General features: G+C 49.4%; 2 protein-coding genes and 1 long non-coding RNA gene across 4 annotated transcripts in view; 1 reads left to right on the top strand and 2 right to left on the bottom strand.

Moving 5' to 3' along the window:
* Window positions 1-5,316, bottom strand: part of ATL1 (atlastin GTPase 1) — a 30,937-nt gene extending 25,621 nt beyond the window's left edge. For both annotated transcript variants that reach the window (XM_068194914.1, XM_068194913.1), the window contains exon 1: window positions 5,084-5,316. In XM_068194914.1, coding sequence (XP_068051015.1) covers window positions 5,084-5,117 — 34 coding nt within the window. In that variant the 5' untranslated portion in view covers window positions 5,118-5,316. The remainder of the gene's footprint in view (window positions 1-5,083) is intronic.
* A 3,521-nt stretch (window positions 5,317-8,837) lies between these two features.
* LOC137476567 (uncharacterized) lies at window positions 8,838-13,302 on the bottom strand. The gene is made up of 3 exons (XR_011000427.1): window positions 13,160-13,302; window positions 12,879-13,032; window positions 8,838-11,016 (listed from the first exon to the last, which is right to left on the bottom strand). It is a non-coding gene; the product is annotated as an uncharacterized lncRNA (long non-coding RNA).
* Window positions 13,303-13,723: 421 nt separating this feature from the next.
* Window positions 13,724-24,018, top strand: part of MAP4K5 (mitogen-activated protein kinase kinase kinase kinase 5) — a 62,222-nt gene continuing 51,927 nt past the window's right edge. Inside the window, exon 1 of the mRNA XM_068194941.1 lies at window positions 13,724-14,381. Within this exon, the coding sequence (XP_068051042.1) occupies window positions 14,274-14,381 (108 nt within the window). The 5' untranslated portion in view covers window positions 13,724-14,273. The remainder of the gene's footprint in view (window positions 14,382-24,018) is intronic.

Raw genomic sequence — 24,018 nt, 5'->3', positions numbered from 1 at the left:
TCCGCGTGGCCAGCTCAGCCCCTTCTCCCTTTGGCAGAGGGAACAAGGGGATGAATGATTCTGCTGATAGCAGGAGTGGTTTGGGGCCTTCCCACGTGAACCACTGCTGACAAGAGCAAGAGTTTGGATGATAACTGGCCCCCAAACCTGCCTGTTACAACATCTCAAATGCCAAAGTACAATGTGAAATTTTTAATTACAACACCTACTACGTGAAGCTCCAGTGCTTAGCTGGCTCTGAAGCAAGAGCAGTTCCTACTGCTGTCAAATTCCCAGGCTAAGCTTTGGAGACACAGGCAGGCAACGACCTGGGGAACAAAACAAATCAGAGGTTTTTTGCAGAATTTTTTCAGGAAGTTTGAGGTCGGGTTAGACAGTTATGTGGCTGTGCCCATGACAGCTCAGATAGCAGGAATGGCTGAGTCAAAGGCAAGGTGGACTCCTCCCACCGGCAAAACACTGTTGGAACAGCACCAGCCAAAAACCAGTATCTGTTTGTCAGGTGCAAACCCTGGGCCTGCTCCCTTTCCCACATTTAAGCCTATTCCTTATTTCCCATAAACATTTCCCATATTTAAGCCCACATTCTCCAGGGTAACACAGAATCCCAGAATGGCTTGGTTGGAAGGGAACCTAAAGAACATCTCATTCCACACCCTGTCAAGGGCAGGGACATTTTCACTATCCCAGGTTGCTCCAAGCCCCATCCAGCCTGGCCTTGGACACTTCCAGGGATAGATCTCCAAAACTCCCTCTTCCCTCCCAGCACACATTTTCTGCATGGTCCTTCATCTACTCTCTTTGTCAGCAACAGCCTCCCTTTATCTCCACCACCAGTACTGCATTTAGTTTTTTCTGATATTAAATTATTTTTACCCTTTTGTTGCTAAAAATGCCTGAAAATAAAGTTTGGTAAACATGCCTTGAAATTTTAGGATAGAACATGAAAGGTAATTACACCGCATAAAATGCTTATGTATATAAAGTGCTTTAAATGTGCTTTACGGGCTTGGCAGAACTCAGCCCCTTCTCCAGAGCCTCCACCCCATTTGGGAGATCTGTGTTCAGTTATTTTCCTGCTGTAACACTTCACTTTTCCTGAACTGATGGCAAATGGGAGTGTTTCTGGCAGGAGCAGAGGAGCTGGGGGCTCTCTAGAGTGAAGTGACTTTCAGAAGTGATCTGTGGGACACCTTGTGCCTCACAGAGCGTGACACTACCTGCCCCAGCCTCCTTCCCCCGCTGGAGAAGGTTCCAGTCAGCGATCCAGGGGAGCTGATACAAAGCCTGCTGCCTCTGAACGTCACCCAGGCCCTAAACAACATTTTAGTGTGCTGTTTGTCACCCATGGGCTTAGCAGGGAAAATGCAGCAAGACACAGCCAATGCCACATGCTGCTTCCCACTTCCATGAATCAGGGAGGCAGCCAAGGCCAGAGCCACTCATGGCATGGACATGACATGAGGCAGGACAAGGGCACCATGTCACCACTCCCAAGCAAGCTCAGACCATCCTGGTTTTTCCCTCAAAAGAGAAAGTCAGGCTGGTCTTGCTCCTGCTCATCTGCTGGGTCCCAGCTATTCCAATTCCCTGTCCAATGCTGCTGCCTGCACAACCATGGGAGAACGACTTTGGATGAGGACCTGGAGGGACAGGACACAGGGAATGGCTTCCCACTGCCAGAGGGCAGGGTTAGATGAGATATTAGGAAAAAAATCTTCCCTGTGAGGGTGGATAGGCCCTGGCACAGGTTGCCCAGAGAAGCTGGAAGTGTTCCGGGCCAGGCTGGATGGGACTTGGAACAACCTGATCTACTGGAAAGTGTCCCTGCCCATTCCATGATTCCATAATCACATTCAGCTTGAAATGTTGACTTGTCTCTTCTTTCAAGTCCCAGCACTTCATTTTCTTTTCTCTTTCACAAACCAGTCATTTGGTTGTGAATATTTCTGGCTTTTTGTGTAAAGGCCCCTCTCTCTGAAACATCTCAGCTTTCACTTGTCAGGTTCCCAGCATTCAGAGTCACAAAGAAATGCCAGCAAGTGGAAACTGAAAATGCCTCATAAAAGGGCAGAAATCAAATAACAAACAGAAAGGATGTTAACATGGTTAAAATGAAAAACAACCTACCAATATCCTAGTTTTCTTCTCAGTTTAACCCATTCTATGCAGTCTAAGATGTGGTAGTGATGATCCCTGGCTTGTGCTGAAGAGGAGTCCCTTCCCCTCAAAACAATTCCTTGGCTTTTCCTGGCTCCCTTTAGGAGCTTTCCTAAATCCCCTATCCAGCTTGAAAACCTTCACCAAGAAGTATCTATAACCTCTGTAATCCCTTTTATGGTTTTCAAACTGAATTCTTGATAGATGGACCGTTCCAATTTCAACACAAAATTGGCCACGATGGGAAACATCAGATTTCACATGATTTGTTCCAGTCTGTGCTGTTTGAAGGAGTGACTGGGAGCAGGGATCTCACTGGATCAGAGGGACCAGGCTGCTGAACATCTGCAACTGCCAAGCACAAAGAATTTCAGACAAAAATCAGTGTCATCTATTACAAACCTCCATGAGCTGGCTGGACTTCACCATGCCAAGCAGAACTTGGACTAACAATCGTTATTTTGGGCAAAGCAGGGTCCACTGCTCACAGCAAGAAATTATTTGGGATTTTTTTTCATCTGCAGCTGTCTCAACCATTCAGCTGGCAGCAGTTGTGAGGTCTGTGCATCGCTTGGCACGTTCAGGAAGAGCCTTAAATGAGGCATAACCTGATGCTGACCTTTAGCCCAAGGCTAAATCCTACTTTGGATGCATCACACACCCCTACAGAGCTCCCAGGGATGTGACAGCGACCCAGCTATGACCAGGGGCAATCCCACATACTCATCCTAATTTGCTCTGTGAGCTTTAAAAAAGCAAATTATTTTTATGAAACAAAGGAGGGTTACACTAAGCAGCTGCCTGTTTCCAGGCCTGAGTAATTAGGGCAAAGTTTGATCCGTTTCAAAATAGCGTTAATATTTTTAATGACCCATAAGCCCATTTTCAGAACAAAGCAAGGACTTTCTCCTTTCTGCCTTAGTTTCAGGAAAAGCCCAAGCCTTCTCCTTTGCCAGCTGAAAAATGTAGCAGTGGAATAGTCACCCCAGGGACTGATGTCACCACACAATGCTGCAGTCACTGGATGTAAACACAGCTTTCAAGGCAATGAGGTTTTGTTGTATAAGTAGAATACATACATTTATTAAAGGCAGTTTTTTCTTTTTCTTTCCTAGTAAAAAAATGGAAGCCTTGCACTCCCTTAAGTTCTGACTCACAATGTCAACCAGCCTGGCAAAAAGCCAGGAAATCCTCTAGGAATAGGTGAATGTCTGTGGGATACAGGGAATGATTTTGAGCTGTGGACGGGTGGCAGCAGAAGGCAGCTGATCCCACAGAGATCCACTTGGATCCATGGACACTTCCAGATTCTTGCAGAGAATCTCAGGTAGAGTTCACCCCATCAGTGACACATCACATTTCCCAGGAGCGGGGCTCAGCAGCACAGGCTGAGAAATGTGCCTAAATCCCTTGCTGGATGCAGGCTGTACTTCCCAGGATGATGCTTTCTCCACTTCCATCTGGCATCATTTGCGTTCCCTCCTCCTGCTCTCAGGATGTGCAGGGAAGGCACCAGCGTGTGGACGTGTGTGCAATTCCCAGCACGCACGGAGTCAGGGCTGCCACGTCTGTCACACGCTCCGCGAGACAAAGCTGAGAATGGCACCACATTCCCTGGCAAGTTTTCCCTGAGGTTTACCCAAGGATCTGAGGGCCTTCATGAAGTCACAGCTAAACACGGCACCGATAAAATGAGCCTCGCCCATTTTGTCCCCCCCTCCATCCCAAAAAGCCCATCCCCGCATCAGCCACTCCGTTATCCCAACGCTTCCTCCAGCATGCCTCCGAACTGTTAATCATGGCCATGGGAAATCCTACGCTCATCTACACAAATTAGAATGTAATTTGTGTACCTAAACATCACAGCTTAGCTCACCCGCTCTGCCTGAGGAGCCGGGATACCGCCGGCACCCGTGAGTGAGCTCACATGGAATTACGGCTCCGGAGGAAACGGCAAATTACTCTCCTCAAATAACGGGAACTGGCTGGATAAAATCTGATTTCCTACGGAACAGCGTGTCAGTGGGAGTGGGTGAAGCGACGCATCACAGGCAGGCTGAAGGTGGAGGAGCCCCTTGCTGGGTGCAGCCCACCTGTGGGACCAGCCTGGGCTCCAGGGGGAAGCGGCAGCTGCTGGAGGATCCAGGCGCCTCCGGAGGGAACCGAAGCCTTGCAGGAAGACACCACAGAACTTCCTCCTCCTGTGTCCCCGCTCCGCTCCCTGGCACTGCTGCCCCGGCTCCCCCGGGGTCAGGGGGCTGTGAGGGGATGGGTTTAAAATGGGCCCTGTCTGGAGGGTGACTCGACAACTAAATCCTACAGCTTCCAGAAACGGGGGAAACCCTCTGGAGGGGTGACAACAGGGTGGCCTTGTGGCTCTGCCTGCGGAAGGGGCAGTGAGCGGGATCCCTGCTCCCGGGTGAGGTGGGGCTGTGGCTGAGGTGGCATCCCCCATGAGGGGCTGAGGGGACAGCAGGGCCGGGGTAAGGGGTGTCGGGGCAAGCCGGAGGAGAGCTGCGGCAGCCCAAAGGCTCCCCAGGGAGCTGCCGGGGCTGTTTGGCCCCAGGTGAGTCAGGGGGTCCCGCTGCAGCCAAGCCGAGGGCGGTGACCAGCCCAAGCCGGGGACACCTCGCCTCAGGAGGCCCCGGAACGAGGGGCGCTCCATCCCGCACCCCCGGTCCCCCTCACGCTGGCGGGACGGGACGGGCGGACCCCAGAGCCCTCCGGGATAACGCGGGGGTGTCCCTGACACACCCGTATGTCCCCTCGGCCCCGGGCAGCCCCCCGCCCCGCCCGGGCCAGCCGAGCCCCCCGCCCGCGTCCTCCCGCCGCAGCCCCGCCCCGGCGCGGCCCGCGGCCGCCTCAGGCCCGGCATTGTCCGCGCTCCCCCCGCTCCCCCCCGGTTCTGCCGCCGCCGCCCTACCCCAGCTGCTCCTGTCCCGGCGGTTCCGGGCCATGGCGGCGGCTGCGGGAGGCTCCGTGCGCGCTCCGAGCCGCGCTGCGTCTGGCGGGGCTGCGGCGGCGGCGCGGGGCGGGCGGGGGAGCCGGCGGCGGCGGCGGCGGCGGCAGCAGCATCCCCGCCCGCCGCTCGGCGCGGCACCGCGGCACGGCCCGGCACGGCCCGGCCCGCCGGGGCTCCCGCCCACGGCACCCGCGGGGCCGGCCCCGGCTCCGCTGCTCGGGGTGCGCGCAGCCGGGGGGGCCCCGCGGGCGGGGCGAGCGGCACCCCCGCGGGTGCTGAATACCCACCCGCGGGGGTATTGCCGGGCGGCTCAGCACGGACAGCAGGATCCGACACCCAGGTCAGCCCTGCCAGGGCACTGGGGTCGTGCCCTGGGGGATCCAAACTGGGGGGCACCACCAGCGGCCATGCAGGGGGGTACGGATGGGGGGCTCAGCAGACAGGCTGCTCCAACATCCAGCGTATTCCTGCCAGAGCAGTGGGATCGTTGGGGCACCCACGGCTGGAGTGTCCAAACCTGGGGGCACTGGATACGCTTGGAGGCACCTACACGCTGGAGACATCCGCCCCAGGGCAGGGCGCCTGGCTCATCTGGGCACCCTGGGCTCATCATGAGCACCCCTGTGGGCACCCACCCACAAGGGGCCATGGCTGGGGGGGGACCCGGCTCAAGCAGGACGTGTGGTGAGTGCATGGGAACGCCTGGGCTGCAGAATCACCACAGGGATCCTGCCCTGGGCTGGGGTCAGCCAGGCCCTGCTGCCCCAGTTCCGCCTGTGCAGGCAGCAGGGGACACTCAGTGTGCACATGCAGATGTGGCACAACGGACGCAGCGTAAGGGCTGGACTTGGACACCTCTGGGGAGGATTTTAGTGCACAGTTGATAATGTAGAATCCCAGAATGGTCTGGGTTGGAAGGGACCCTTTAGCTCATTTCATTTCACCCCCTGTCATGGGCAGGGGTTCTTTTCTTTCCTTTTTCCTTTTCCTTTTCCTTTTCCTTTTCCTTTTCCTTTTCCTTTTCCTTTTCCTTTTCCTTTTCCTTTTCCTTTTCCTTTTCCTTTTCCTTTTCCTTTTCCTTTTCCTTCTTTTCCTTTCCTTTTTCCTATCCCAGGTTGCTCCAAGCCCTGTCTAACCTGGCCTTGGGCACTGCCAGGGATCCAGGGGCAGCCACAGCTGCTCTGGGCACCTGTGCCAGGGCCTCCCCACCTTCACAGCCAGGATTCCTTCCCAATCTCCCATCTAACCCAGATGAAGCCATTCCCTGTGTCCTGTCCCTCCATCCCTTGTCCCCAGTCCCTCTCCAGCTCTCCTGGAGCCCCTTTAGGCCCTGCAAGGGGCTCTGAGCTCTCCCTGGAGCCTTCCCTTCTCCAGGTGAACACTCCCAGCTCTGCCAGGCTGGCTCCAGAGCAGAGGGGCTCCAGCCCTCAGAGCATTTCCATGGCCTCCTCTGGACTTGCTCCAGCAGCTCCACATCCTTCTCATGTTCCCAGAGCTGGGGGCAGCACTGCAGGTGGGGTCTGTCACAAAAGCAGAGTAGAGGGGAATAATCCCCTCCCTCAACCTCCTGCCCACCCTGCTGGGCATGCAGCCCATGCTGTGTTTGGCTTTCTGGGCTCCCTCTTGCCCACTCCCACCCACTTCCATGTGGACCGGCAATGGGAGTGCACACTCTTGACCTCAGCGACTGCTTGCCCACACTTGTGATGCCAACAAGCTGCTGGAATCAACCTGACCCTGAAGCCACAGGCCAGTGCTCTTTGGAAGACACGTGGAATAACACTCAAAGATCAGCTGATGAAACTGTGGAAATGTGGTAGTCACCAGAGGGACAAAATCTGGCAGGATGGGAAGGGAACTGAGCCCCAGATTGTATCTGCAAGAGGAGATTTTGGGCAAGTGCTGATCATTTCTGCACTCTGGCCCACAGCATTCAGGGAAAGCCAGTGGCCATCCAGCTTTGTTGGATTCACAGGAGCCAGCAGGATCTGCTCTTCACTCCTGTCAGCAGGAAGAACACTCAAAAACGAAGCAATTTTCAGTTCCAGGCGTCTGATGTGTACCAAAGCCATGTGTTGTTGTGCTCCCATTGATATGCTGATACTTAATTCCTGAGTGCCTCCTCCAGCACTCTGTGAGTGCCTCCCTTGGCCTCTTCCCTGTGTTTACAGCATCAGAAGGAAACATGTAATTTTGGCTCTCTCACGTGGCAGACAGCTGAATCCTGCCCACCCCTGCCGGGCACCACGACCACGAGGAGCTCACTCGGGTGTGCTGAAGCACAATTAGGGTTTTTATAAATAATCCCTGAGATTGCATGTGCCTGTTGCTGCTTCAATGCAGCAGAGAGGAGACAGGTGTTGTGAGGAGGGGTTTCTTAATGCTGGACACTGTTAGAGGGGTTCAGATAGGTTGAAAGAGGAGATTAAAAGAAAAGCAGCTGGGAAATGGACAGGGGAGAGAAAAAATAGAGGATGGGAAAGGAAACGTGTTAATTTGAAAGTCTAATTAAACTGAGATGGGCTCAGGTCCTGTTTTCCTCATTCCCTTTGAGAAATGCTGCTAAGGTCAAGCTTGTACTGCCCCATTTACTGGCATTTTCTCCTTTTCTCTTGCCATTATGGCACGTGGCATCCCAGTCAAAGAGAAGCAGAGAGGTTTTGATCCTGTGCTCTGCTGTTGGGATTGTCTGCATGAACTCCCAAGGCCTTTTCCTGCATTATTTCCTATGATCCCAAGTCAGGGGGGGGTGATCTTTTTTTCCAGAGAATGACTCAGCATTTGTTCATTTTCATCCATTCCTTCTCTCCACCGACTCATCTTTCCTTTATTTTCCCAGCTGCAAACAGCCCTTCCTGGGAAGTATCTTTACATTCTTGCTGCCCAAGTTGCCAGATCCCAAAGAGCTGATTTTACAGCAGATGTGCTGAATGGTCATGGACTGGAAGAATTCTTGAGTAAAAATGATGCTAAATGGAGGAAAGGCAAAAAGAGAAAATACCCGACAGAGGGAGAGCACAGCTGATGTTCAACACTGTGAGACCCAGCGCAGAAAGGGCCCCAGAATTTGGAGAAAACCTGGATTTAAATCCATGCTGCATTCCACTGGCAGGAGCTGTTTCATAATTTACCTTGATTCGATGTCCCACTTACCCAGGCAGCATTTCCAGTTGCTTTTCATATCCCCAGCCCTTTGCAAACAGAACCCGGGCGCGTTGTGCAACACTTATGTAAGAGGTGCCACAGGGACGCTGCCAAGTCTCTGCTCTTGCTCAGGTGCCACCACGGGCTCGCAGGAACTTGCTGCTGAGGAAAATGCTGCCATCCACACGAGTTTTCCTTGGACAAGGCGCTGCCTGAGCCCCTGGGTGACAGATCTGTTCTTGCAGTGGTTATCCAAGGGTCTGGGTCGCGTTCGTTTAGTTTTTATTATCACTTCTGCCTTCTCGCGCTTTGCGCTTTCACTGCTTCTACTGAATTGCATGGGAAAGTCAAAATGATCTAGATGTCAAATGTGTCTGAAGAGCATTGCAGGGGGATGTATCTGCCTGGCAGAGATTCCTCATCACTTATTCTAGGGTTAGGAGGCCTCAATTCCTTGGAAATACCAAAAAGGGATAAAACGGAATCAGCTTTTTCCTCAGTCCTGAAGCTAAAACCTTCCTAACATCTTTCTGTTGTTTGGTTTGGTTTTCTTTTTTTTTCCTTCCTGAAATATTTTAAGTGAAGCAGATCTTTGTTGCTTAGGAAATCCTGCTATTCCTGCAGCTCCCATTTCTCACCCCAAATTGTGCTGTGACCGCCTACATTTACATGGGCTTTGCAGCCAGAGGAATTATCTTTGCTGCTTCTGTAAACACGACTGCACACTAGGGCTGCACAGAGGTATTTCACTGTGGAGGTGACAGAATTCCAGCAGTTAATTAAATGACTTGTTTAATCAATTAGTGTGGAGGTTCTTCCTTCTGGAAGATGCTCCATAAACTAAAGGAGCTACTTAAGAATAAAATAAACATGGAGATAAAGAATCATCAGCCCAGGCTTGGTTTTACCTCGGTGGCTGTGGATCATCTGACTGTGATCCTTTTATTTCTCTTTATTAGGAAAAGGTTTTTTTCCCCAGAATGTGGTGGGGCTCCCCAGGGAATGGTCATGTTCCCGAGGCTGCCAGAGCTCCAGGAGAACTCTCAGGCACAGGGTGGGATTTTTGAGGTGTCTGTGCAGGGCCAGAAGTTGAGCTGGATGATCCTCAGGGTAATTCCATGATTCCACAATTTAAAGGTCAGCAAGGCAGAGGATCTCTCCTAAGCCAAACTTCCCATCTATTTCCGATCCTGTTTTTCATTTGCCCCCTCTCTCCTGCACTGACAGGCAGATGGACACTATTGAAAACATCCTTCCTCACCAGCCTCCTTTTTTGTTTGCAACGTGGCTTTAGTGAGCCCAAGCCAAAATCCGTGCGTGCCAAGTTTGTTTCTAGGATTTCCCCCTGAAGATACACCTCAGCCAGAAAAAGGCTCCCAGCTCCTCTTGGCAGAACCAACCAAATCCACCTGCCTGGATGATTCAGCAGGATACTTGCAAAATGTTCCAGCCAGGTTGGTGCACCTGGAAACAGGGGAAGCAGCCAGGTTTCCAGGCAGTGCTCTGAATTTCCCTTTTTAGTGCTATTTTTCATGGAAATGGCCACATTTTCCTGCATCCTTGTGCTGAGCAGTTGCTGTCTGGTCTCACCTCTGCCCTTCTGTGCGTGCTCATGGGAGGGAAGGGCATCCAGCTGGTTTCCTTCCTTTGAATGCAAAGAGCACAATCAGCTGCAAAGTCTCCTGAGATGCATCTACGTAAACGGGGTGACACAAATATAATGTATAGCCACAGTGCCCCTCTTCCTTCCGTGAAAAACAAATCCTTGCACACAGGACTGGGCTGTGTCTTGTTCAGTTCTCCTGCTCCTGCAAGGAACAAAAGGCTTTTCTCTCCCTTTAGTCTTTTCTCTATTCCCACAGCATCTCAGCACGACCCCTGGAGAGATCCGCAGTCTATGGCAGGCTGATGCTTCCTTGAGCAAGTGAATTCCCAGGCTGGACACAACAAACATCCAACAGGCCTGGATGTCTTCTCCTTCTCTTGTCCTTGGCTGTGTTCTCTCCATCCATCTTGCCAGGACTTCTCTCTCTGCTCTTTTTTTTTTTTTCAAGGCATTTTTTGTACATGTCATCATGTGCCCACATCTGCTGCCATGCCAATTATCCCCTAAAGGGCCATTCCAGCAGCAAGAAGCCATTCAGGATCTCACAAAAGCCTTCCTATCCCTCTTATTCTGGATTCTGATAGCAGAGCAGGTGAAGCAGCATGAACAGCACTGAAAGCTGCCAAAGGGATGCCAAGAAGCTTTAGGAGGTTCAGCATCCTGAACTGGACTCAGGGGTGGAAATCTGCCCATGGAAAGCCTGGGAATGGCTCCACTGCAGGCCCTTCACTTGTGGCTGTGGGTGAAGCAAGTGTGTGTTCCACTGGGGAGGAAAACCAGCCTGAAAAACACAAACCACAAACTTTAAAAAAAATAAATTTCAAATCATAGGGAAGGTGCTGCAGGAGTTATGAATGCCTTCCATCTGAGTTTGTTAGACTGTGTAACATTAAACATATTTCAGTAGTCAAAAAAACCCACCAGGGTTGAAGTATTTTCACTGCTTTTAAAACCACCTTTATTATCTTGTTCAGTTAGAAATTTTTACAGCTCTGCAGCCACTGTTACCTGGTGCTCCTCGGTGTCTCGTTAAAATAACCATGGCTGTTCTTCCTCCTCAGACTACAGCACAAACAGATCACATTCTCCAAACCCACGTAATGCCTTATGTAAAAGCACTTAACATTCCTTTTAAGGCTGCGACCTGTTCAGATGGAAGATGCTGCATAAAAGCACATTCCTGAACACGCTTGACCAGAAAAGCAGCATGGTCTGGGGTGGAAAAGGCAGTGTGTGCTCAGGAGTATGGGCCTGGCAGGGCACAGGGTCCATGTCTTGCACTGGAAACTCTGCACAACTCATTAGAATCGTTAATTAAATCGTTAAGGTTGGAAAAGCCCTCTAAGAGCATTGAGCCCAAGCCTTAACCCAGCACGGCTGTGGTCATCACGGACTCATGTCCCCAAGTGCCACCTTCACACTGCTCTTGTCACCCTCCAGGGATGGTCTCCACCAGGCAAACAATGCCTGACCACCCTTTCCCTGAAGAAATTTTCCACAATATACAACCTCAACCTCTCTTGGCACAATTTTAGGCAGTTTCCTCATTTTCCTCCATTTTCCTAATCATGAAATGGTAACAATAATCCTGTCCCAGTGCTGCTTTTATCTATGGACACCTCCCAAGTGTGCTTCCAGCACTGAGACCCAGCTGGGAAAGGTGGATTAAAGCTCAGAACACGAGATGGGCTCTGAGAACTCGCTCTGCACCACTGGCAAGATGGGATGAGAAACTGCACCTCCAGGTGGGAAGTGAAACTGAACCCAGCAAGGACCAAGTACAGCAGCTTTTGCAGTGAATTGCAGATCTGAGAGGATGTTCTAGGAGGCCAAGTCTTAATGCACCATCTGCCACTGGAAATGTCCTTCTTGCTGTGCTTGTCAGGAGCAGCAAGTCAGCAGAGTGAAAAGCATCAGCTGAGGAAGGGGAAAGAAGAAGGACACAAACAGCTCCCTATCGGGAGCACAGGAAGCTGATTTATGAGGGGAAAGGTAATTGCTTTGTTAAAAATCACTTGAGGAAATACAGCTCTCTAAAGGGTAAATAGTTTCTTATTTGCTGGGGGTTCAGGAAAACTTAGGTATTTATGTTGGAAATGATGTACAGGATGCAGAAGGCTTGGAGAGTACAAGGGGAAATGAAATGGGAATCTCTTTAAGTGAGCAGCCCTGAGCTCTCCTGTTTCTGGGAGGTGGGGCAAGTCACATTTTGCAGCCCAAACGAACCCTTAAATAAATCCCAATAAATGCAAAGGCCACTATGCAATTCCCAGGAGTCTGCACACTATGCCTTTGAGTTTAACCTAAAGCACCACAGATCCTAATGAAGTCTGCTATGGAGCCTGTGGTTTGAAGGAAAATCTTATGCAATCCACACCACTCAGTCAGGTACTACATGTGGGATTTCTAAATGTAAGACCAAGTTCAAAGCCCGGGCTCCATTTTAAAGCCAGGATCAGTGCCTGGCTACATTGTCATTAGACTGTATTGGGCCTGCCTGGGCTGTGTGGCTGCCAAAGCAGCAGAATCTGTTCTGAAATAACCAGTCCTGGACACCAGAGATTCCTACATCTGGCATCCATTTGAATTTTTTCTACCTAACTTCTGCAGACATATTTCCTGCTCTGAGTATGTGGTAGTTTTTACGCCTAGAAAATCACACCTCCTTTCAGGACCTAATGATTCTCCTTGCAGCGAGTGCTACTGCAAATTCCAGCATTCCCCTACTTCCAATCCCCACCTTTGGGCTTCTTAAAGTGTTCAGCATTAATTTCAGAGACCATGGGTGAGCTTTGCCCAGAATTTCAGCTGCTTTGCTGAAAATAATTGGGAAAGGCAGCTATAAATGCTTTCCACTTTGCAGGTTCACGGAAGCTTTTTTTTTTGATTTTGGGAGCCCAGGGAGATAACTCCCAACTCGTTGGGAGATAAGTCCCAACAAGTCTGAGGTAATTCTGGTGTGACTTTCATTGCACTGGTTACCCACAAAGCGAAATGCCACGGTACCTGATTAGCCCATGAGAAGGATTACTCGATGTGGCTGCAAGGCTGCAATCCAGATCAGTCCTACATCCTCCTCGTCTTCCTCCTCCTTTTCCTTCTCCTCTCGAGTCTCTTGGGAAGTATCCCAGCCTCTGGTGTGAAAGATGGAAAGCTCAGCCTGGTGTTTGGTATAAGCATATAAATGGAAAGATATATATATATATATAATATAGGTGGTATAGCCAAACTGGGGGCTTTCTTCCTGCCTCAAACCAAGGGGTACAGGCTGAAAGCCCTGCCCATACCTGCACTTCTCCCTCCACAGTGAAGACCTGTTGGAACAGGGTCAGAAGAGGCACAAAGAGGCTCCGAGGGCTGGAACCCCTCTGCTCCAGGCTGGGAGAGCTGGGGGTGCTCACCTGGAGAGGAGAAGGCTCCGGGGAGAGCTCAGAGCTAAAGCGGCTCCAGGAGAGCTGGAGAGGGACTGGGGACAAGGGATGGAGGGGCACAGGGAATGGCTTTAAACTGGGAAAGGGAAGATTTAGGTTGGATATTGGGAAGAAATTCTTGGCTGTGTGGGTGAGGCCCTGGCACAGAGCAGCTGTGGCTGCCCCTGGATCCCTGGTGTTCCCAGGCCAGGTTGGACGGGGCTTGGAGCAACCTGGTCTAGTGGAAGGTGTCCCTGCCGCGGCAGGGGATGGAACGGGACGGAATTTAAACTCCCTTCGTGAGTGATTTATGGAATCACTCTGGGATTCCATAAACCCCGGCCGCGGCAGCCGCCGGCCGCGGGGCGGGCAGCGCCCTGTAACAGCCCCACGGCGGCGGTTCCCGGAGCGGGGCAGGGCAGGAGCGGAGCGGGGCCGAGCCTGAAGCGGGGCTGGGCCGGGCTCGGAGCGGGGCCGGGCTCGGAGCGGGGCCGGGCTCGGAGCGGGGCCCGCGTTGGCCGCGCCGGGGCGCTGCGGCGGCGCTGCCGGCCCGGCCCGTCCCGAGCCGAGCGAACCCGGCCCGGCTCGGCCGCGGAAGGAGAACGAGAAGGAGGAGGAGGAGGAGGAGGAGGAAAAGGAGGAGGAGGAGGCGGCGGTGGCGGCGCTCCCCCTCCCTCTCTCCCTGCCTCCCCTGCGGGACAAAGGGCTGCGGCGCGCAGGTAGGAGCCGGCCCGGCCTGGCCGCCCCGGCGGACGGGCCGCAGCGCCGGCGGCACCGGAGCTCCCTCCCCGCCCGGCCTCGCTCCCCGCCCGCCGCGGCTCTTCCTGGTTGTCCCGAGGAGCCCCGGGAGCCGCGGAGGGCGCGGCCGCCCGCCCGCCTTTGTCTGGGCCGCCCGGAGCCCCCCTGAGCCGCCGTCGCCGCCGCAGGAGCCATGGGCCGGGGGCCGCCGCGGTAGGAGCATCCCGGGGCCGGCGGGGACGCGGCGCTGGACATGGAGCCGGCGGCGCGGGCCAGCGGGGATATCCTGAGGCGGAACCCGCAGCAGGACTACGAGCTGATCCAGCGGGTGGGGAGCGGCACCTACGGCGACGTGTACAAGGTGAGCGGCGGGGGGGCCGCCTCTGGCGAAGCCGGAGGATTCCCGCTTGTGTGGAAAAGGATTGCCTGTGAGGGAGGTGAGACCCCGGCACGGGGTGCCCGGGGAGGCTGTCCCATCCCTGGAAGTGTCCAAGGCCGGGTTGCGCGGGGCTTGGAGCGCTCTGGGATAGTGGAAGGTGTCCCTGCCCGTGACGAGGGGTTTGGCCGAATGAGATCTTTAAGGTTCCTTCCATCCCAAACCAGTCTGGGATTCTGCGCTTGCAGCACCAGAGAAGGTTCTCCCCTACCGCTGCCCTTCTTGGAGGTTTGATCGGTGAATATCGCAGGCAGTTGTTCCCACGTTATTGCCCAAGGAGGCAGAGGATATCTCTTGGCCGTACCTGTTTGCAGAACACATCCAGTTAAAGCACCTGATTAAAAGGGTGCCACTTTATCCCCGAGGTTAATAATAGCCCGTGAAAGGCAGGAGCAGATTAAAGCTCTTCAGAAGCTGGAGCGGAGCTGCAGCACGAGGTTAGTGCAGCACATCAAGTAGATGCTCTTGGAATGGTGCATACAAAAAGTGACCCTGTCCATGCAGGGAGCTGGAACTGGGTGATCTTTTAGGTCCTTTCCAAGCCAAACCATTCTGGGATTCTGTAATTCCACGCCGGTGCTCACATCAACGGAACCACGGGCGTGGGGGACAGGAGGTGCGGGCCAGTGGTGTGTTCTTCTCACATGAGCCCTGTCCTCATCCCTCAGGGATGTTCCTCACACCTCAGGGATGCTCATCAGCTTTTAGGGCTGGGTGAATTATAAAGAAAGCCTCGGAGTTTTCAACCTGTGCTTGGCAATGTGCGTGTTCAGCTGCACGGGGAGGGAGGCTGTGGGATGTTTTCCTTTGTAGTGCTGTTGTGTGTGTTTAAAATAGACCTGACACAGCCAAGCGTGCAAGGGAAGGTGTGTTACTGTGCCACATGAAAGGCAGCTGTAATTGCTCCTGCTGGGGGAGGGCTCTTAGCTAATGTTCAAATTGAAGTTTTATGGATGGATCCTGTTCCCACCACCCCTTTGAAATGGTTACTTATGACCTCAGGGAGTTATTTTTAAAAGTTTTCATGATGCATATTTACCTTCCTCTTTTAATTTTTTTAATCCTACAGTGCTGTGCACAGATCAGTCAACTCCTTTCCTAGGGATTCTAGCACTAAATCCTTTAAAAGAACATTTCAACTGTCATAAATCTGGAGCTCTGCCTACCCTGAGCTGCTTTGTTTGTGTGTGCCTGCCCAGTGCGGGGCAGCATGACAAGAAATAACCAGGCAGCACGACAAGAAATAACTAGTTGCGTTGCAGGGAAGTGTTTTTGTGTCATCCCTTTGTGGAAAAAAGAAATATTCTGCTTCTCATTATCCTGGTAATTAGTGGAGAGCTGTGCTGACATGTCATCCAGCTTCCGGTTCCGGAGCTGGGTTGGATGCATGGCTCTGCTCCGTGCCATGTAAACACATCCATCCCCTTTAAACAAAAAAACCACAGCCCTCTGCCCCCCTCCTCCACTCTTTGGCTTATGAAAAGTGCTCCTTCTACTCCTGAAACGCTTTCAGATAAGGAGTAAACCCAAACTTTCTCCTCCTGCAGCCTGGCAAATTTCAATCAAAGCTTTTGGCAGGAGTTTCAGGCGCTGTTGTGAGTCCGAAACAAGTATAAAGTTAATGAGTTTAAAGTAGTTTGAGAGGCTGCATTTGTTTCTAGGTCATTGGTTTGCTCTTTGTTTTTGTAAAGGCCTGCAACAGGAACTGTATCAAGGGAATACTGAATCAGATGGCACTGCCTCTTATGACAAATATGCACAGCAAACTTATTTTTTAAAGTCATTGATGTTATGGTAATTTTAAAAGTAAGGTAAACCTTTTTTTCTTGAAAGGACTTAACGTATAAGCATTGTACTTTCATTTTTCTTAGCCCCTGGTAAGTCTCGGTGCTGATGGCACATCTTGTGCTTGCTGGGGGCTGTCGGAAGTGTTTATAAAATGCATTTATTAGTGAATAGCCAAGTGTTTTTATGTTGCAGAGCTCGGGAAGGGTTTGCTAGAGAGGGCTCTTAAATTAAAATGGAATTTTCCCCTCACCTCTTCAAGTGGTTTCTCTGCTCCTTCACTAATAATGAGTCACCAGCGTCTCCAGCACAGTTGTTTTTGGGATGTCTAAGCCAGGCAGCCTCTCTGATTGTGGGACATCTGCCTCTTCCTCAGATGCTTTTTGGTGGTTGTGGTTAATGCTTTAAATTCTTCTTGGGGCATTTGGTAGCTTTTAGAGTAATTGGCTCTTTTTTGGATGGTGAAGGTGGAGGTTAAGCAAATATTTATCTTCACTATTAGGTTACAGAAGAATATTTAAAGGCTTTTCCAAAATTCTCCTGCCCACTTTGCTTTTTGTGACTACCATGAAAGCTTTAAACAGAGATGTGTTTTCTTAGTGTTTGTGGGGTTTATTTCTCTTGTCTGTCACATGGCACACAATGGCTGATTGTAGGATTGCTCTAAGTGCTGGATTGTTGATGTTGTTTTAATATCTTTTTCCCCCAAAATGCATTTCAGGGCTGGGGAGAAACCATCTGTAAATAAACTCTTGTCTATTCACAGCCTGTGTAAATAGATCCAAGTTTGTGTCTAGCAGACTTGGAAGTAATTTCCATTACAATCCTGACTTGTTAGTTGTCTCATCCGTGGTGGGAAAGCTTTTTTTTTCTTTTTAATGGAGGAGATTCATATTTAACCAGTTCTGATCCATTACAATAATTTATCCCTTACAGCATTGCACCAAGGTATCTTGAATTACTGCCTCGTGGAAGAGATTGTAATAGCAAAGATGAGAACTGGAACTTAATAATATGCTATTTAAAAAATACTGTTTTTATAGCCCCAGTGTCTCTCTAATCTGGCTTTCCTGGAAAGGTCTTCCCACTGTGGTCATAAAAAATATAATCTCAAGGCAGTGTTTAAAAATGACATAAATTTGTTCTGTTTGCATTCAGAAATTCTGAAAAGCATCTGGTTTATGCTGAAATAAATGTTGTGTGTGTGTGTGTGGTTGATGAAGCACACATTTGACTGGGATCTTGGAGCAGAAAATTTTAAAAAGCTGCTGGAGACTGTAAATGGAATTTAACCTCCAGCACTGGGAAGTGGCTGGTCAGATCCCATCCCAGGTAAATTCCCAGCGTGGTTAGATCTTTCCCAGGATGGGTTTTCACACCAGCATGACCCATGAGTGAACCTGCAGCTTTTCAGTAGGGCTTTGTGGTCCTAATTTGTTTAAGGCTGGGTTGATAACAAGGTCACACCATCAGCTGTATCATCGAGTTCCTGCAGTCCATGGTATTTTCTGGAAGTACTTGGAATAGCAGAAGACTGGCCTGTTTTGCTTAACTTGTGGAATTTGGTTGCATCAGAACATCCAGTCATTTGCTTGTGTGCAATTGTGGATCTTGGTGTCCTCAAAGGGCTTTGGAAAACAGGACTTGAATTCAAGGGGATAATTTGCTGCTGTTCGTCCTTCCTGAAATTTCCTGTATGGATTTTTTATTGGAGTGTTTATTAATGGCTCTGAAGAGGCTTGGTGGAGAGATTTAGGAGAAATATTCAAGTGTTCCAGGCCAGGTTGGACGAGGCTTGGAGCAGCCTGGGACAGTGGAAGGTGTCCCTGCCATGGCAGCGGTGGAATGGGATGAGCTTTAAGATCCCTCCCACCCCAAACCATTCCCAGGGCTCAGCTTTTTGTGTTTTTCACTCCAAGTGCCCCAAACAGAGTTTTAACTGCTCCTGGCTTCTGCAGAGGGGAACAAAAGGGTGGTTGATGTCGCTGGATGTAAATTCATCCTTGTTGAAGGCTGTTGTTTGGCAGCTGAGCTGGGAGCCCATGGATGTGCCGGGCCCGGCAGCCTCGGCCGGCCGCGGGCGCGGGATGAATAGCGGGATGTCTGTGCTCCCCGATGATCAAACATGACCTTGTGCAGCAATTCTAAAGCCGGCTTGTTTGGGCTTTTCCAAGCAGGATTGTGAGCAGTGCCACAGTGGCTTTCTTGAAAAGTAAGCACAAGGGACAAGGAATGCAGCAAATTCGTGGCAGAAACTGCCTGTAAACAAGGGGCGCATTTTTATTGAATATCATGAAAATTTCATTCTTTCTGGAGTCACCTGCTCAGTCTCTCTTCTCTTGAGATTATTGTCATTATTTTTTAATCTCCTGCACCAAATAAAGGCATCAACTTAGAAGAAACCTGCAGTGTTTTGCCAGCGATTGCTGCTGGAAAAGAGTGAGCAATAAAATTGGATTGCGGCACACAAAGACTTTTTGCTCAAATTCAATTTAAAACAAACAACAAAAATATTTATTTTACTTTCTTTGTGTTTTCTTTTTTTAAAGGTTGCCATAAAAGTGTGACTCTGTCCAGTTTGAATCAGAGTTCAACCCTGCTTGTGTGGTCACTGCCTTGTTCTCAGAGCTCTGGATTCTAATTCCTGGTGCAGCCAAAGGCTGTTGAGAGCCTGGATTTGATGTTTAGAAAATAATTCTCAATGTCATTCTAATCTCTCAGATAATGAAAATTTATCAATTTTTTACCGCTGCTTTACTGCTTAAGTCAACAGGTTAAGAACAGAGTATTAAAGCTTTTTTTTTGATACCAGAGAACAGTTATGGCTGTGACAGCTTTTAATCACATATTCCCAACTTCATACAAACATGTTTTGGCAGCTGCAGACCAATTGGATTTGGCCATCCCTGACTCAGCACTTCAGTCCCTGGTGAATATACATTGCTTCTACATATAAATGACCATAAAACATCTGTCATATGGGGGATTCCACTCTTCCTCTGCAGATCAAAGCCCTCTGGTCAGCAGTGTTGGCTGTAGCCATGCCTGAACTCCATGTGCTCTTTTTTTCCATGGGAATGGTGTTTGGAATGACATCAAACCAGGGCGCTTGAGTTTTTTCTTATTGCTGTGGAGTTCCTCTTCTGTGGAATGGCATGCGTTTCTTTTAGGATGCAGTCAGTAGGATTTCTGTTTTGAGAACTAAGATTCTCTGTGACTTGTCGACACCCTCTGTGAGGATATTCAGCAGTGGAAGGTGAAACCTTTGGGTTTCCATTTGAAGGGTTTGTAATAGTTTTTCTTATTAAGGATCTGATCTTTGATGTGGGATGTTCCAAGCTGTTTGGTTTTAAATATTATATCCTGTCACTCGTGTTTCTGTTTCTCAGGAACTGTAGTGACAGGACAAGGAGTAATGGGTTCAAAGTGAAAGAAGGGAAATCAAGATTGGATATTAGGAAGGAATTCCCGGCTGGGAGGGTGGTGAAGCCCTGGCACAGGGTGCCCAGAGAAGCTGGGGCTGCCTCTGGACCCCTGGAAGTGTCCAAGGCCAGGTTGGATGGGTTTGGAGCACCCTGGGACAGTGGAAGGTGTCCCTGCCCATGGCAGGGATGGAACTGGATGATTTTTAATGTCCCTTCCAACCCAAACCATTCTGGAATTCTTGGTGTTTTCTGTTAATGGGAAGTTACATGGTGGGAGTAGTGTTTGCCCTATGGTTATTTCTCCCTGTCTCTTACTTTGAGGAGCCAGACACTCTCCAAAATCTTAAAAATAGAGGAGGTGGTGCAGTCACCATCCCTGGGTGTGTTTAACAAAGCCTGGATGTGGCACTGGGTGCCTGGGTTTAGTTGAGGTGTTGTGGCTGGGTTGGACTCCATGATCTTGGAGGTCTCTTCCAGCCCAGTGACTCTGTGAATTCTGTGAATAAAATCTAATTTCTTCTCCATGTGAGATATCCATTAAGAGGAAGCAAACAGTGCAGGTCATACACCACTCACCCCCCAACAGCAGAGACCTGAGAGGCAAGAGCAGATCAAAGATGAGAACATTTGCCTGCCAGGATCTCCTTCCTTCCTCACTGTCTCCAGAAGACACAGCGGTCATTTTCATCGCCAACATTTGGATAACCTGGAAAGCATCCAGGATTTCTGGGATGAGTGGCTGAGCCCCAGTTCTGTCAGAGCTGCGTGGTAGAAGCTCACAGATCATCCCTGTCAGAGGGAGCAGCTCTTCCTGTCAGCAAGGCCGTGACGGAGTTTGGCAGCGCATTCTGCTGACACCAGCAACTGTCCATGCTCATTCCAGCTGGAAAAACAACCTTCCCTGCTACCTTTAGCTGTGTTTGGCACCTGCTGCTTGCTTGCAGCTGGGAGTGAAGAGGAGAGGCAGCATCAGCCCAAGGTGATTCCAGTTCAGAGGGACATCTCCATATTCATGAAGTTGTTCTTCAGCTCAAGGCAATCTCGACTAGAGGTGGTTGAGATTGCCAAGGCTTTTCACAAGGACTCGGAGTGATAAGATGAAAGGGAATGGCTTCACACTGACAAAGGGCAGGCTTAGATGGGATATTAGGATTAAATTCCTGGCTGGGAGGGTGGGGAGGCCCTGGCAGGTGCCCAGAGGAGCTGTGGCTGCCCCTGGATCCCTGGAAGTGTCCAAGGCCAGGCTGGACAGGGCTCGGAGCGCCCTGGGATAGTGGAAGGTATCCCTGCCCATGGCAGGGGTGGAATGAGTTGGTTGTTAAATTCCCTCCCAAACCATTCCGGAATTCTGTGACTTTCTCGCATTTTGCCATTTCATTAGGTTTTTGGATTTTAAATTTACCAAAGAAGCCAGAAGAGTTCTTTCCCAGTTTCTGAAGGATTTCTAGCAGTAAAACACTCAGCAAGGTTTGGTGGACACAGCCACTTTGATTTGGGGAGTTCTGCTGGTCCCTTATCCATTCTGGATTTCTAGTGAAAAATCACATATGGAGTCTGGATAAACTCTTCTTTCCTAGATGGACAAAAATTTGTGAGTTTGGCACAGACAGGTTTCTGTTTTGCTCTTCAGCTTTCTAAATTCTTTCACCCAAGTGCTGGAGTGATTCATTTCATCCAGCACAGTGGATAGTGTCTGCAAGGTCGTCCTCAGCCAAAACTTACCTTTTTCCATGATGGATGGAAAACTCTGTGTGGAGAAGCTGCAGCGTGACCATGTCTTTGAAGCTCTTGAGTGAAAGAGCACCTGGGAGGGTGAGCAACAGAATTGCTTCCAGGATTGTCCTCTCCCAGTACTTTTGCCTATTCCCTTCTCCTGTGTGTTGCTCTATGTGTTTCCACTGACTTCTGTTCTCCTAAAGATAGTAAAAAGATGATACAAATATATTAATGGGTACCCTCAGAGCACACAGTCCTGGTGTCCAAAACTGCTGCACTTACTGATCCTTCAAAATGGCATCTTTAGTGCCAGATTTAATATCTTGGCACGTTGGAATTACTCCTCCCCCAAGTGTATTTTTGTGTCTTATGCATGAATATCGTGTCTAGGAGGTTCATGTTTTCATAGAGATGAGGAAGCTTTGGCTGGAGAAAGAATGTCTGAAAAAAGAAAGCTGAATGAACCATATTTTCAGCTCAGTGGGAAAAAGCTGGATTTGTAGCGTGTTTGAAATGTGAATTTTGAGACGTTCCAGAAAGGCAAGTGCTGTTTTTCTTCTGAGTGAAGAGGGACTGTTTTGTCTTCTTGATAAGGAATCATTCTTAAGGTTTTTGTTGGTTTTTTTTTTTGAGTAGCTTTGTCTTGTGCATCATTAAAGGCATAACTTCTTACATTTGAGGGGATGGTCCACCCCAAAAAGCTGCATTTGTGATGATCCACCCCAAAAAGCTGCATTTGTGATGATCCACCCCAAAAAGCTGTATTTTTGTCCTGGTCTCAGCTGTGTGTGATTCTTTGCTGATCATTGCTGTTGAAGCAATAAAGAATTGAGTTCTGTTTGCCTTAACTTGCTGTTTAATGTACAGACACGCAAGATCAGAGTGGGATTATAAACACCAGGCTCACAAAAATGTTTGGGGCATTTAGTCATTAATCCCAAGGGAAGATAAATGGTAAAGTCTCTTGTACAGGCACAGAGACGTAAACATAGTAGGTAAAAAGAATAAAGGTGGGGCAATACCATCTTTTATGGATGTATTTTCTCTTGATAAAACTAAAATAATTAAAATTTGACAGGAAGCAGTGCCTGAGGGGTGCTGATGGCTCTCAGTGATGGAACAGCTTCAGGTATTTGTGTTTTATTTATGAGGGGTTGGGAAACAACAGCAGCTGAAATTTTGAAGCATTTGGTCTGCAGTGAGTAAAGGGAGGAGTGTTTGATGTGTTCCTTGTAAAGATTCACAGCCCAGACCCCAGACAGTCCCCAGGATGAGCAGTTTCTGATAAAACCATTTTGTTTTCTCAGGCATGTGTGTGATTAAATTTAAAGCAGTGGTTGAGCTCTGATCCTCTGCTTCTTGGTTAATTATGAAGAGGTAGGAATAACTTCTGGATTAACACAGAGCCTTCTAAACTTTGCCAAACAGTTCCTGCCCTGAGTTTTTAAATTTGGCTCACAGTACCAAACAGGACAAAGGGATTTCTGAGGATGGATGAGGAGATCTCGATTTTTGGTTTCATGATCCATCCAGCCTGCCCAGGGCACATGAACATGGATTTTTCCTTTTTCCCATTCCGTGGGTGTTGAGGTTTGTGTAAATCCTGCAGTGGGATGTCTTGAGTACAGATTGACTGTGCTGGCTGCAGGCAGCTCCAGCAGGGATGGAGGAGGAGGAGGACAGGCTGTGGCTTTGCTCCATGAAAGCTTTCTGTGAAATTCCCCATCCCTGGAGCTAGTCAAGGCCAGGCTGGACAGAGCTTGGAGCAGCCTTGGAGTGAAGTGTCCCTGCTCCCAGCACGAGGTGGTGTTTGGCTCTTCCAACCCAAACCATTCCATGACTTTTAAATAACTTTCCCTGTGAGCTTTGTTGTGCTTCCTCGAGTGGAGCTGAGGCAGAATTTTGGGAACAGGGAAGCAGCCAGGCTGCGCAGAGCCTCTGCCACGATTTCCTCTGGCTCTCTCCAGCACATTCCTTCGTGGTGTCTGCCTGGGGAAGGCTGGTCCATGGAAAATGCACACAGCTGCTGCAGGGAGAGATAAAACTTTTATCTTGTTGTATATGTATTCCTGTATTCTAAAACCTTAAACTCTGAGTTTTTTACTATGCGATTTTTAAAATTAATTTTAATACGATTTTTATTCATTTATGTCATTTATTTTTAGTTAGTTAATTTTTGTGATATTTTATTTCTTTTATTATTAATGTTGTTTTATTCAAACTCCACACCCACAATCCCAGTTCTGTCATTCCATTCTGGAAGATTTTTCTACGGCCTCAGGTCAGATGCAGTGTTCTCTTGGGGGTCAGTGCCTGTCAGCACAGAAAATCTAAAATTCTCAGTAACCAGGTGGAATTCTCAGAACTTTGGGCCTGTAAACCAAAACTTCGAATTAAACACAAGTTTTGACCTTAGAACAAACTTCCAAACTTAAGTACTAAAAGCAAGAATACAGATTTATAGTTCACATGTTAAATTAAATAAAGTTCAGAGTTTTAGAGTTTAAGATATTAAAAAAATAAAAGTAGTTATAAAGGCAAACAAGGAATTTGATGAACTAAAAAAACTTACACTATAACATAAATCCATAAAGTGAAATAATTTAAAGATTAAATCAAAAACGTAAATATCCTTA

This window comes from Anomalospiza imberbis, chromosome 6 (genome assembly GCF_031753505.1).
Source record: "Anomalospiza imberbis isolate Cuckoo-Finch-1a 21T00152 chromosome 6, ASM3175350v1, whole genome shotgun sequence".
Lineage (NCBI taxonomy): Eukaryota > Metazoa > Chordata > Aves > Passeriformes > Viduidae > Anomalospiza > Anomalospiza imberbis.
This window is presented reverse-complemented; position numbering and strand designations above follow the sequence as displayed.